At 38.6% G+C, this 12380-nt stretch overlaps 1 protein-coding gene across 1 annotated transcript in view; it reads right to left on the bottom strand.

The window, feature by feature from the left end:
* The window catches only part of LOC307119057 (myosin-IIIb), a 63896-nt gene that overhangs the window by 47247 nt on the left and 4269 nt on the right, over positions 1 to 12380 (bottom strand). Inside the window, exon 4 of the mRNA XM_079805079.1 lies at positions 11845 to 11947. Within this exon, the coding sequence (XP_079661205.1) occupies positions 11845 to 11947 (103 nt within the window). The remainder of the gene's footprint in view (positions 1 to 11844; positions 11948 to 12380) is intronic.

Here is a 12380-nt window from a genome sequence, read left to right as displayed (position 1 = left end):
AAAAATGCGCTACAAGAGAGAATAAAACTATTTCAAACGGAAAGCCGTTAGCCAATCACAGCAGTGGGCGTTTACACTGAACTCACAGCGGACACGCCCCTTAAAACAGAGCGTTCAGAGCAGAGGGCTAAAATCAAGGTAGGAAAAATGCCTTTTATTTATAAATTATGACAATTTTTGATGTAGAAACCATTCTAACATTATAAGTGCACCCCAGGAAACATCATAAAACAATAAAACAACGCAGTTCATGACCCCTTTAACACGCTGCACAGAGAGTGCCGACAACAGCGAAACGGTATGAATACAGAACACTAAAGTACTTGTTGCCAAATCATTATAAAGTAATTCATTTGTTGACTAGATGCTGCATTAGCAGGGAAAGAACAGCAGTGTGTATGTTTGTCATCGAGGCTGAGAGGAAGCTAACATTAGCAGTACCTCAAGCAGTTAAAACAATGTGATAAAAACGTGATGTGTTGCTACTGTGATGATAAAACTAGTGATGTGAGAAAACTGTATCGTCATGCTGCCGACAGAAATATAAACAAAGCAGAAACACATTCGTTTTTTTAATGATATAATCGTCAATTATTCTACAAAAAGCCTATGAAATGGTAACACTACAATAAGATTCCATTTGTAACATTAACTAAGGTTAATAAATGCTGTGGAAGTATTGTTCATTGTGTTAGTATGTTAATTTCAACATTAAATTGAATTAGAATTTTTCTTTTTATCTGTTAACCTTGCACTATGAACTAACATGAATGATCAAGGTACAATTGTATTGCTCAAATATTAATACATGCTGTAAAAATGTATATTGCATAATGCATTCATTTCATGCAAGCTAATACATCCTTGTTAAATGGGACTTGCAAAGTGTTACCTATGAAATTTACATGCATGGTTCTAGGTTATAAACACATTTGACCTGTAATATTTTAAATGTTTAAATTATTTTCTGAAGAATTTGTTCTGTTAGAACTTCTCATTTTAATATATTCATATTTATGTTTTTAATTAAGCACATTTTCCTGGATCAGTAGTGTTTTTTTTATTTCTTGTAATAAAGTTCAGCACTGTTATACTTATGTTTTTTTTGTAAAATCCAGAATCCATTGTAAAAACTATCGGTTGATTTATCGGTTATCGGCAAGTATGGTCCAACCTAGTTATCGGTAAAATCCACTATCATCCACTCTAGTTCCGAGTCCCAAAAAAACATGTAAAAACTTTTAATAGTTCCCACAATAATGGTTTAAAGCACGGTTCACGTGATTTTTGGCCCATATGCAGGGCTTGACGCTCACCAGGCCAGGGCTCCAGAATGCGACCAAATTAGGCCTGCAAGATAAATCGTTATAAAATAGTGATCTCGATTCACCCTGTTCACAATTACATTTTTAAATGACATCGATTTTAAAAAAAGAAATACAAAAAAAAAGAAATTGGCCTTTATTTTGAAAGGACCGCTCTCATAGTTCAGGGCTTCACCCTCAGCCAATGACAAAGCGCCTTTTAGTCCCGCATTTCACTCGTCAGTTCAGGGCTTCACCCTCAGTTAATATAATTCCAAGGATTATAAAAAGAAGATATGCGGTAAAACTATTATAAACTAGCCGTGTTCCGTCGAGTGCAACTTCCTTCCCTTCACAGCAGCAGCTCTGCCATTTCTCCCTAAACCTAAACTTAACGTCAGAATCAGTGATTGTTGTAAAAGGCAGCGTCTACTGTTGCTAAAATGCAGGACGTGTTTGGTGATAAAAAGAACTATTAAATGCACAATAATCCACAGAAGAGACACGGTTTCCAACTTCAAGGTGGCTTGTGTGTGTGTGTGTGTGTGTGTGTGTGTGTGTGTGTGTGTGTGTGTGTGTGTGAGAAACGGACCGACTTGCACATTATACATTAGGCTTCATGTGCTCGTCTAAACCATCAAATACACAACACTTAGACGATGTCAAAATGACCGGATTGGAGAGCAGTCACTTAAACACAGTTTATGTCTTAAATGGCCGTAAATGGTTTGGAGAAATGGGAGAATATGATATTATTAGATCTGCATTCAGTCTTAAAGGGGCAGCGTCTAATAAACCTGCTGACGATTGAGCCATTAATGCGAATCAAACAAAAGGCAAAGAGAAAATATGCCATACCCACATAACTCCAGTAGGAGCAAGGAAATAACAGAAGCCATTGCTTACCATCTAGCAAAAGATATGGTTCCAATATACAACGTAGAACGTGACGGATTTCTAAAGATGATCCATACATTGGACAAACGCTACTCAATACCATCCTGCAACTATTTTGAATGTTGTATGACGTTTCAATTAGCCTATTTAGAGCCATATTCAGTGCAGTGCGTTAAATTTCTTTTTTTTTTTGTAACCTAGTTGAATTGCCAGTTGAATTGTACAAAAAGGCAAGCAGTTAAAGAGTGTTTCTTCTTTATTCATTGAAGCCTCTATGTTTACAGGCTTGTGGTGATGTGCAATCTTCTATGTGCCAAAACAAATATTCTTGGTACTGCCAATTTGTTCTGTTTGGGTTCATGTGTGCAATAAAACATTACACTTCATGAGAAAAAAAATTGTTGCAGAGAATCGTGATATCAATTCTAAGCTAAAAAAAAATTGTGATTCATATTTTTCCCAGAATCGTGCAGGCCTAGACCAAATGGTGGCATTTTGCATACATTTTTCCTGCTGGTGCGACAAAATTTTGTTAAAGGTCGCACCAAGCCTGTAGCACTCCTGTCAGAAACTGAGGCCTCCGCGCCTCGATCGCCCCCCGGTGGCCGGTCCCAGTATAGCTCCTAAACCCCACCTCTCCATGTATTAGAATGGACGCGAGACACACTAAAAAATTCAATTACACTTCAAATAATTGTTTCCTAAAGATGGTTCCTGTCATTTTAGGCAGTTTTTATCATGATGATTTCATTCCAAGTGTTCGTTTTTTAAATAAGTTTAGTTTTAGTTAGTTATTTGATGCTATAAAAACGGGGGGTGTGACGTCATGATTGACAGCTGAGATTGACGGCTTCTCTGAGTGAAGTTGTCACTGAGGCACTAACTGACTTTTTTTCGGGATTTTGGGGAGGAGATTGGAGCTTTAGCTTTAATTTCTTCATTTCCAATAATGTTTATATCACACCAACATAATTAATTGTTCTGCATCTGCGAGAGTGTGGGCGGGCTTTTGATAATCGCGCCTCTACTTCCTGCTCTCTACTGCGCAACTCCGGTCCCGAGATCGCTACTGCGTAGACTCGGTCCCACGAAAGCTTCAACTCTGGTCAGCGGACGTCAATGAAGTAACGTCGTTCATATTTTTTTACGGTCTATGGGTCGCACTGGTACCATTTCTGTTGCATATGAAAAACATCAAATGGCAAATGAAAGCAGAACTGAACTGCGCAACTCGTTTGAGCTGTGCTGCGAGGCGAGGCAAGATAGAGGCAAATACAATGTAAGTGAATGGGATCACATTTTGAAGGCCATAGGTCCAGCCATCAAAGACTCAACCCCTCTATACACACCTTGGCAACAGAATCGCCATTGGCTAGTAATTTTTTTAGTTTAGTCGCCAGACTGATATACTATATACACACCAAATCAGCTTATCTTTGTAAAATATCAGAGCTTTTTAAATATCTGAATGTACACTCAAAACATCAGTCAATCAAGCATTATATTATATTACGATAATCAAGCAATATTTAATTATAGAACTTTAGTAATTAGAACTAAAACTTGGTAACCATGTCATTTTAAATTAGCTTAGGACTGGTGGTGGTGCGCAAGAAATTGTTGGTCATTCAGCGTTTCTGTAAAAAAAATTGATAATAGTAATTATTATTAAAAGATAATACTACTACTACTAATTACAATATACAACGCACTAACTAAGGATTGATGAGCTGCTGGGTTCATGAATATTAATCAAGTTGTCATGGTTGCTGAAATCAAAACAGGGACTGTAATAAATGAGCGCCAGCCAATGAGATTGCCGTTTGCGCATTAGCTCCGCCCACTACCGGAGAAACCAGCATATCTTCTGCTTGTTCTTAAAAGCTGAATAATTCCAAATGCATTCCAGCAATGTTTTGGTGCTACTTAAGAACCACTTTTTCTGGTTCGGAGCTGGTGCTTTGGGTGTGGAAAGACAAAGAACAGATTTGAAACTAGGCTCTGGCTCCGAACCAGCACCAGCACTGCCTTTGTGGAAAAGGGGTATAGCATGTGGAAAGGCAAACCGGTTATGAGCCGTCAGTCGAACCAACACCAGCACTAGCTCTGAACTAGCACCCGGTTCATGCTGGTGGAAAAGGGGTATTAAAGGAGCCTGAGTTTGGTACTTTTAAAGAGGACTCAAGTGTGAAAATACCCGTAAATGTTGTCATAATCAAAACCTGAAGCGTTTTGACAACATTCATTGTTTATTTAAGTGGTAGATCTCTATGTAAATGTATGTAAAGTAGATCTACTGTATTAAAATGCATTTGAATACATATGAAACACTCCAGGGTAAAAATATGCCATATTTCGAAAATACAAGGGGTGGCCATTAAACCGCAGCAATTATTAGTAACTACAGAGACTACGTACAGCCTAACACATATCAATGGAGATTGAAAATAACCAATAGTCTTGAGTTTTCAAGAAACACCATGAGTTTACAGAAGACCGCAGTCAATTGTTCAAAGAGTTTCTCAAAACTCACATCGACATTTACATGTTTAAGTAACTTTCTCATTTTATCAGAACTGATGATATAGAAAAAATGCATATGATGTGTCAAGAACTGGACATGATGTGTGTAACCTTTGTCACTGCCCGAAAGTGCATCTCAGAATAATGTCAGCAAATTCTTTCCATTTCAATGATCTGAAGCAACACAGAAAACTTGTATTATCTTAGTTTACACCTGGTATTCTGACCAATCAAACCAAAAAAATGTTGTGTAATCGACTCCAAATTAGCCAACCTGCTGTTGAAATCAGAAAGATGTGACGTGGATGTTTTGTAATGTTTATATTGACACAGTGTGAGTGGCAGATATGATAAATTCCTTTGTGAGCATGACAACATGGAAATGTGTTTTATAGTATCCGGTACGATCTATTAGAGGGTCAGATAGCAAAAGATGATATCATATCACATTCACAACACTAAACCGAACCAGGAAAAACGACACTGTGATGAAGAAACAAACAGAAATAACCCTAAATGTAAACATCTGTTCCTCAAACCAACCCGAGACGTTGAATTACAGACAGATGGTCAGAAAATATTGCAGTCACACCCTATGAAACCGCTTCAGTATTTATATACAAAGTTTGAGAAGGATGTATCAAAGAGCTTGTTGCTACTACCCTAAAATAACCTGATTTGCTATTAAAGGGGGCATTGCTATTTAATGTTTCGATGCAATTCTATTATTTTATTTTTAAAATCGAGAAATCACAGTTTTGAATAAAAATGTTAGCACGTTACATTTAGACATGTTGACAATACAGCAATAATAACAGTTAAGTTATTATGTTCACACAGAATGCGATATTGAGTTGAAAAAGAAACAAGATGTGGGCAGTGGAATGGGAAAATAGCAAAGATATTAAACGCGAGTTGAACTACTTCTAAACTTCTGAACTTCTAAGGGTGTTTTCACACTTGGTCCTTTTCAGGGGTCTGAGCGCGGTTCGCGTGATTTTGGGCCCCTTTCTAACCGAGACCATCTCAGGTGGTGGTTTGGGTACGGTTCGATCTCATCATATGGTACGGTTCGATAAAAACACGTAGTCTGAACACAAACCGCTCTGGGCTTACTTGATTTTTCTTTTCGCGAATTTCAAATGTAGTGTGGTCATCAGATGCCTCTGTACAAATCGGCTGTTCACCATGGCTGCTTCTTCTGGCAAATCTCTACAAATTATTAATTCACAACTTACACTTGTTTATTGCAATTTCAACAGCTTACGAACTGTGTAAGAGAGACGCGGATGCGCGCCTTGCCAGTTTAAGGGTGCTTTCACATCTCTAGTTCGGTTCATTTGGTCCGAACCAAGGGCAAACAATTATACATTGTAGCATTTTTCAGCTTTTTTGGTTCCTTTTCACACCACACTGATTGCTTTGGTCCGAACCAGTTGAAACGAACCAAAATGCAGTCACATGACAACATCCACATCACTCATTGGCCATGGCGTATTTCCTAAACTGCGACTGTGTGGGCTGGTTTTGTCCCTGGCCATAATCGATTACATTAGCCTGACGTCGTCATACTCAATTCTAGTCAGAATATGAGTCTGATGCTGCTCCGTTGGGCTGTGATTATGGGGCGTGTTTCAACCGAACCAGGAAAGACCTCAATTGGATAGACCTACAACCAATCAGAGCAACATCTTCAGTACTTTTTGCAGTTGGGTCTGTTCGAGGTCGGATCACGTTCTCACCACAAACGAACCGCTCCAGAATTTGTTTGAAAGCAAACTCTTCAAAGAGCTCTCGGTACGCTTGTTTGGTTCGCTTTTGGTGTGAACCCAAGTGCAATTGCGGTTTTCAAACCTGACCAAACGAACCGCACCAAAGGGGAAAATGAACTCTAGTACGATTCAACCAAACTAAACGAGGCAGGTGTGAAAAAGCACCCTAAAATGGTGTTACAAGCGCACACACCTAAAGCGCAATCTTTACAAACAAATATCTTGGTTACTGAGGTACAAACAATGTAAGTGAATGGGATAAAATGTTGAAGGCCATAGGGTTAGCCATCAAACATTGAACTGGACTAGATCCAAAAAGCAACAGTATGAACACAAAGGGGTCTGAGACCACATTCCTACTAAAGTGGACCAGATCCGAGTCCTCTTTCAGGTACAGTGTGAACGTGAAGAGAACTGGGTCCTTTTTCACTTGGTTCACCTCTTGGTCCACTTATACCCCTTTTCCACCAAGGCAGTGCTGGTGCTGGTTCGGAGCCAGAGCCTAGTTTCAAATCGGTTCTTTGTGTTTCCACACCCAAAGCCCCAGCTCCGAGCCAGGAAAAGTGTTTTTTAAGTAGCACCAAAACATTGCTGGGCTAGAACAGGGCTAGAAGTAAGAATCGATTACGTCAGGCGCTGGGGGCGGGGTCAACAAGACGTAGACAAACTTGAGATCCACCATTTTTGAAATAGCAGCTAATGGAGCTAACAGCTGCTGCTCGTTTGTAATCTCCGTCTATACAAATTACGGCGAACTACATGAATGCATTGGATTCGCTGTGTTTTCGCTGTTTTGATGCCGATGTAGGATCGTAAAGCCATGTGAATCAATAGTAACGCAACGTTTGCATTGTTGATGGAAGGCTTGTTCGCAGCGGTGCTGTGCAGACCGATTGCCGTATGATAACGAGTCCAGCGAGAGCATTGATCTCCTTATAGGGTTGTGCCGATGGACGATATCATCGTCCATCGTGATGGCTGACCGACATCACGATGGAGCGCGACCATCGTGATGCCACGCCCCCGTTGCGAGTGCGACACACACTAATCCTCTTCTATAGTAGTTAAACTAAAAACTTAGCAGGAATTGCTCTGTAAATCAAATTGAGAATGTAACTAATGCATATAGCCTATGCTATTTTAAATACTGTAGTCTATGCCAGATATAGCCTATATAGCCTACATTTTGAAATCATTTGAGGCTGAAACATCCATATGCATGCGTGTTTATTTTAGCACTTCCGTCAGTTAAACTACACAGCCTATAAAACATTGAAACGATTTTCAGTAAATAATCGTTACCTCAAGAATATAAGAAAATTAAATATTAGTTAGAAAAATATTTTATTCATACTATTTCCCTGCAAAGATGCGTCATTTACCTCTCTGCGCTTTGAGAGGAATGTGGGACACAAGCTGGAAAGACACCTTTTCGAATATCTTCATCTTCATGTGTTCTCCTGATGTTGCAAGGCAACACTTGTTGTAAAAGTTCTGAAGAGCGGATTTTATCTTCCACAAGGGCAAGACATTTAGGCAATGTTTGATTATTCACTGCCAGAGAAAACGAAACTAAAATCACCGCGGCGTGTGTGTGTGTGTGTGTGTGTGTGTGTGTGAAATGCGCTTTTCAAATAGACCGCTATTCTTGACGCGCCTAACCAAGTTTAATAACTAGAACAAACTGTGTTAAATAAAGTTTGAAGTAAAAAGGTATTCGTCCTACAGTGCTTTTTATACTTTACCACAGTAAAGGATGTGAATAGTTAATAGACTTAATTATAAGCAAACGAAAGGAAGAAACGATTATAATCCCTTGCGAAAATGGCGACGTGAGTGAAGATTTAGGAAAAGAAACGAGATGTCCATGTCCATTGGGATAAAATGGACTGGGCCTATTGTTAAATTCACGGAAAATCGAGTGACCAGATCCAGATTGCAAAGCAGAACGAAAAAGTGCTATCTGACCATTATTTTCTTTCTAGGCTAAAAGCTTTGTGCTTCACTCCTGTGGTAGCTAATATTCACGTGCAAGTTGCAACAGCATTCACATACAAAACACTGGGTTAGTAAAATAACGAAATTATTTTTTTAAGAGTAGAAAATAGTATTTATGTAAAGAGATATATTTAAAAAAAAAGAGCTCAACTCTTAAGTGGAAGGAACCTATTTTTTTCCCCTCACGTGCAACCTAGCGGATGATTCATTATTTGGGTTAGTAAAAATAACGAAATGATAGTTTTAAGTAGAAAATTGTATTTATGTAAAGAGATATAGTATATTATCTACCTATTTACATAATTACACCCCCCCCCCCCCCAAACGACGATATCATCGACCATCACGATGTTTTACTGTAAACATCGTCAACTGCCAATTTAGGGGACATCGCCCAACCCTATCTCCTTATGCTTTTGATTCACTCATGCGTTTTTTTTTATTTCATACGTGGATCAGTCTGCACAGCGTCGATGCATCTCGAACAAGCCTGGTGTGTTTGTGTTTCCCGCTGCACAGGGTTGCCAGGTTTTCACAACAAAATCCACCCAATTGCTACTCAAAACAAGCCCAATCGCGTTTCAGGGGGGCTTCCCCGGTAAAAATCACATTTGGTGGTAAAATGTGTGTTTTTTTGGCATGGTTGCCTACTAAAATTCGTATTCCCGGGGCTAAATATCACATAATTGGGGTTGCTTCAACCCTTGGACATGAAAAACAGTAGAGCCCGACCGATATATCGGCGGGCCGATATTATCGGCCGATATTAGGCTTTTTCCAAACTATCGGTATCGGCATTTATGATGGCCGATAAATGAATATTTTTTAAAAAATAAAAAAAACGGACGAAACACCTCTCAAACACATTGAGTGTTGGCGTTTCATAGTTTGTCCACCAGAGGGCGCTCTACAACGTGCCGGCTGGCAACACCACCAGCTGATCCAGCAGAGTCATGCTGAGCTTCAGCGCTCTGAGCGTTGCATTCACAACACAGATCATCCTTGAAGTGCATGTAAGTTGGCAACGAGACATACATTGCTTGAATTGAATAACAGTTAAAAGAACATCCCCATCAGTTCTCTTAACTCAAATAACATGACACAATTTGTAACTGCCAAGTCCAGTTTTGCTGTTACATGTAAGCCAAGAGAGCTGGTAATTACGCTAGGTTACAGTTGACTGACTTATTTTACCTCGGACAATGTGACTGAATAAAATGTATTTCTTTAATAGTCTGACAGTTTGACAGCATGAGACGTATCATCTCTCCCCTGCCCGTTATTTTGAAAAAGTATACATATTTCTAAATTATAACTTATCATAGACGCTAACCACAAAGCTAGCTAATGCCATGGCTATCAGTGGGAGACCGCTAACATTAATGCGCCTTGGAAATCACAACAAACTTATTCTGCCTAAATAAAGTAATGATTACTGTATTTATAACTAGTATATTTGTAGTTCCAGTCTCTGCATTGTAAATCGTAAGTTAGGCTCGTGAAGAGTGAACGAAAGTGCGTGACTTCGTTCAGACGCCGCATTAACGAGTCAAATAATGGATTACACGAGTCATCATCAGTAACGTTAGTAGATTTTAGAAGGCAGGCAGCAAATGATGATTGAAAATGGTTTGTGGTAGCTTGATGGATAGAATTAAAAGTGCATGTAAAGGGATAAGCAAGTTGACATTGTAATTATAAGGTGGCTCATATTTATACTGTATATAGTTTATGTTTTGCTGTTGTTGTTATTTATCAGAACTTCTAGAACTTAACTGAATATTTTTTTTTCCAGTCTTGCTAAAAGTTATATTTATAAAGCTTACCACATCTATTAATACTGGTAACTTAGATTTTTTGTTTTTGTTAGCCTATTGTGTTTTCGTCCAAACGACTTTAAGTTTCATATCTTAAGTTTGTATTTTTATACATTTTATTTATCAGAACTTTAATATATTTTATGTTCCTCTGTTCTGTTGTAACAATAAAACAAACAAGTTTATTTTTAAACTGCATTATCATATTATTTTAGAGAGGCTGAGGGATCATGAATAACTACAAATAACTGATGTATAAGGGAAATCTGTTTGTGTTTTTTTACGCGTTTCTGTTATTTTATTTTTTTATTTTTTATATATATCGGCTGATATATCGGAATATCGGATTTTTAAGTGACCAAATATTTGTATCGGTATCGGCCTTAAAAATCCTTTATCGGTCGGGCTCTAAAAAACAGCCGCGGCAACAGTGATGAAGTAGCCCAATTCCCCGGGAAAACCGCAGACTTGGCAACACTGCCGCTGCCTCGCTAGAGTTGCTGAGAAAGATGAGACGTATACAGTGACGTAAGACCTGACTCTGTTGTGGCTCTCAGCATGTGGAAAAGCAAAAAAAAGGTTCCTCAGTCGAACCAACTATGAACTGGGACTAGCACTGGCTCTGAACTAGCACTTGGTTCATTCTGGTGGAAAAGGGCTATCTAAGGAGCCTGAGTTCGGTTCTTTTAAAGAGGACTCAAGTGTGAAAACACCCTGAGAGCCGTGTTTTTAGAATGATGTTTCATGAGTGAGGCGCTGCTAGAGACGTGAGACACGAGTGCAACAGCCAAACACGTCCACCACACATAAAGACAATAGGAAAAATAGCTCAATGGAACGCAAAAACCTGTGAAGACCTACTACTTTGTGTTTGCATGATGGTGACAGGCTGAAAAGGTGCAGTTATATTCTGTTTTTACAAAGCATTTGCTGTTAAAGGTGGGGTAAGCCATTTCTGGTAATAATAATTGTGAAATATTGTAATAATATTTTACATTATTACGTTTTTCCCCCAGTATTTATCATCAAATAAATACAGACTTGATGAGTATAAGATTTCTTTCAAAAACATTAAAAAAAAAGTCAGCCACACTGCTCTCTAAGCCATAAAAAAAAAAAACAATAACGGTCGACCACTAGCTAATACATGATTTTGTCAACTTTTAGGATCACGCTAGCAAGCACACGAACGATAATGTACATGGACTGAAAGCCACAGAACTCCATGTCTGATTTCATAGGCTATTTAAGCCAATCCCAAAAACACATTATAGCAAACAAATTAAACACACCCCACCCCATATACCCACCATTTGAATATGTCAGAAACCACATGTTTCTTTGACACACATACACACAGGCAGTGGCAAGGGTGGGGCGCAGTTTCAACTTCCTGTCTGTAAATCAAACACCCGACCACCTGAACGCAGAGGGCAATCCCAACACAAATCACATCTCATCGATGTCCTAATCTGTGCAAACCTGGTGGCTATATTCAAATGAGCACTGGCAGATGTATCTGATGGCACATACCTGCAGGATCTGCTGCTCGAGCTGTGAGTTGGCCTTGCACAGCTCCATGATGTGTCTCAGCAGCAGTTTGGTGCTCTCGGTTTTACCCGCGCCGCTCTCACCACTGAGGGAAAAACACATAACACATCAGACTGTTAGTATAATAGTATTACAAAGTCTAGTGCCATTGGACAAAAATGTAACAAGTGCATCAAGATATAAGAACAAACTAAAAATATTGATTAAGAATTCAAATTCTCAAAGCGGTTCTCAATAATGCTTTTCAGTTTGCTTACAATTCTCAAGAACAATTTTTTTACAGCATAGATTAAGTTCAATAACAAAAACCAAGACATAAATACATGTTTTGATATACAACATTAGAATTAAACTATATACTATAAACTATATATATATATATTTAAAATTTTCACTTGTAATGCCATTACCCACAAGGTGCCTGTATGGCTCTTTAATCAATATACATGTATCTAGTTGACAGAGATGGGCATAAATACATGGAAATGTATTTAAAATACAAATACAAAATACTGTGT

Source organism: Gobio gobio (assembly GCF_949357685.1).
Source record: "Gobio gobio genome assembly, chromosome: 22".
Classification (NCBI taxonomy): Eukaryota; Metazoa; Chordata; class Actinopteri; order Cypriniformes; family Gobionidae; genus Gobio; species Gobio gobio.
Note: the sequence above shows the minus strand (reverse complement) of the source record. Positions and strands in the feature narration are given on the sequence as shown.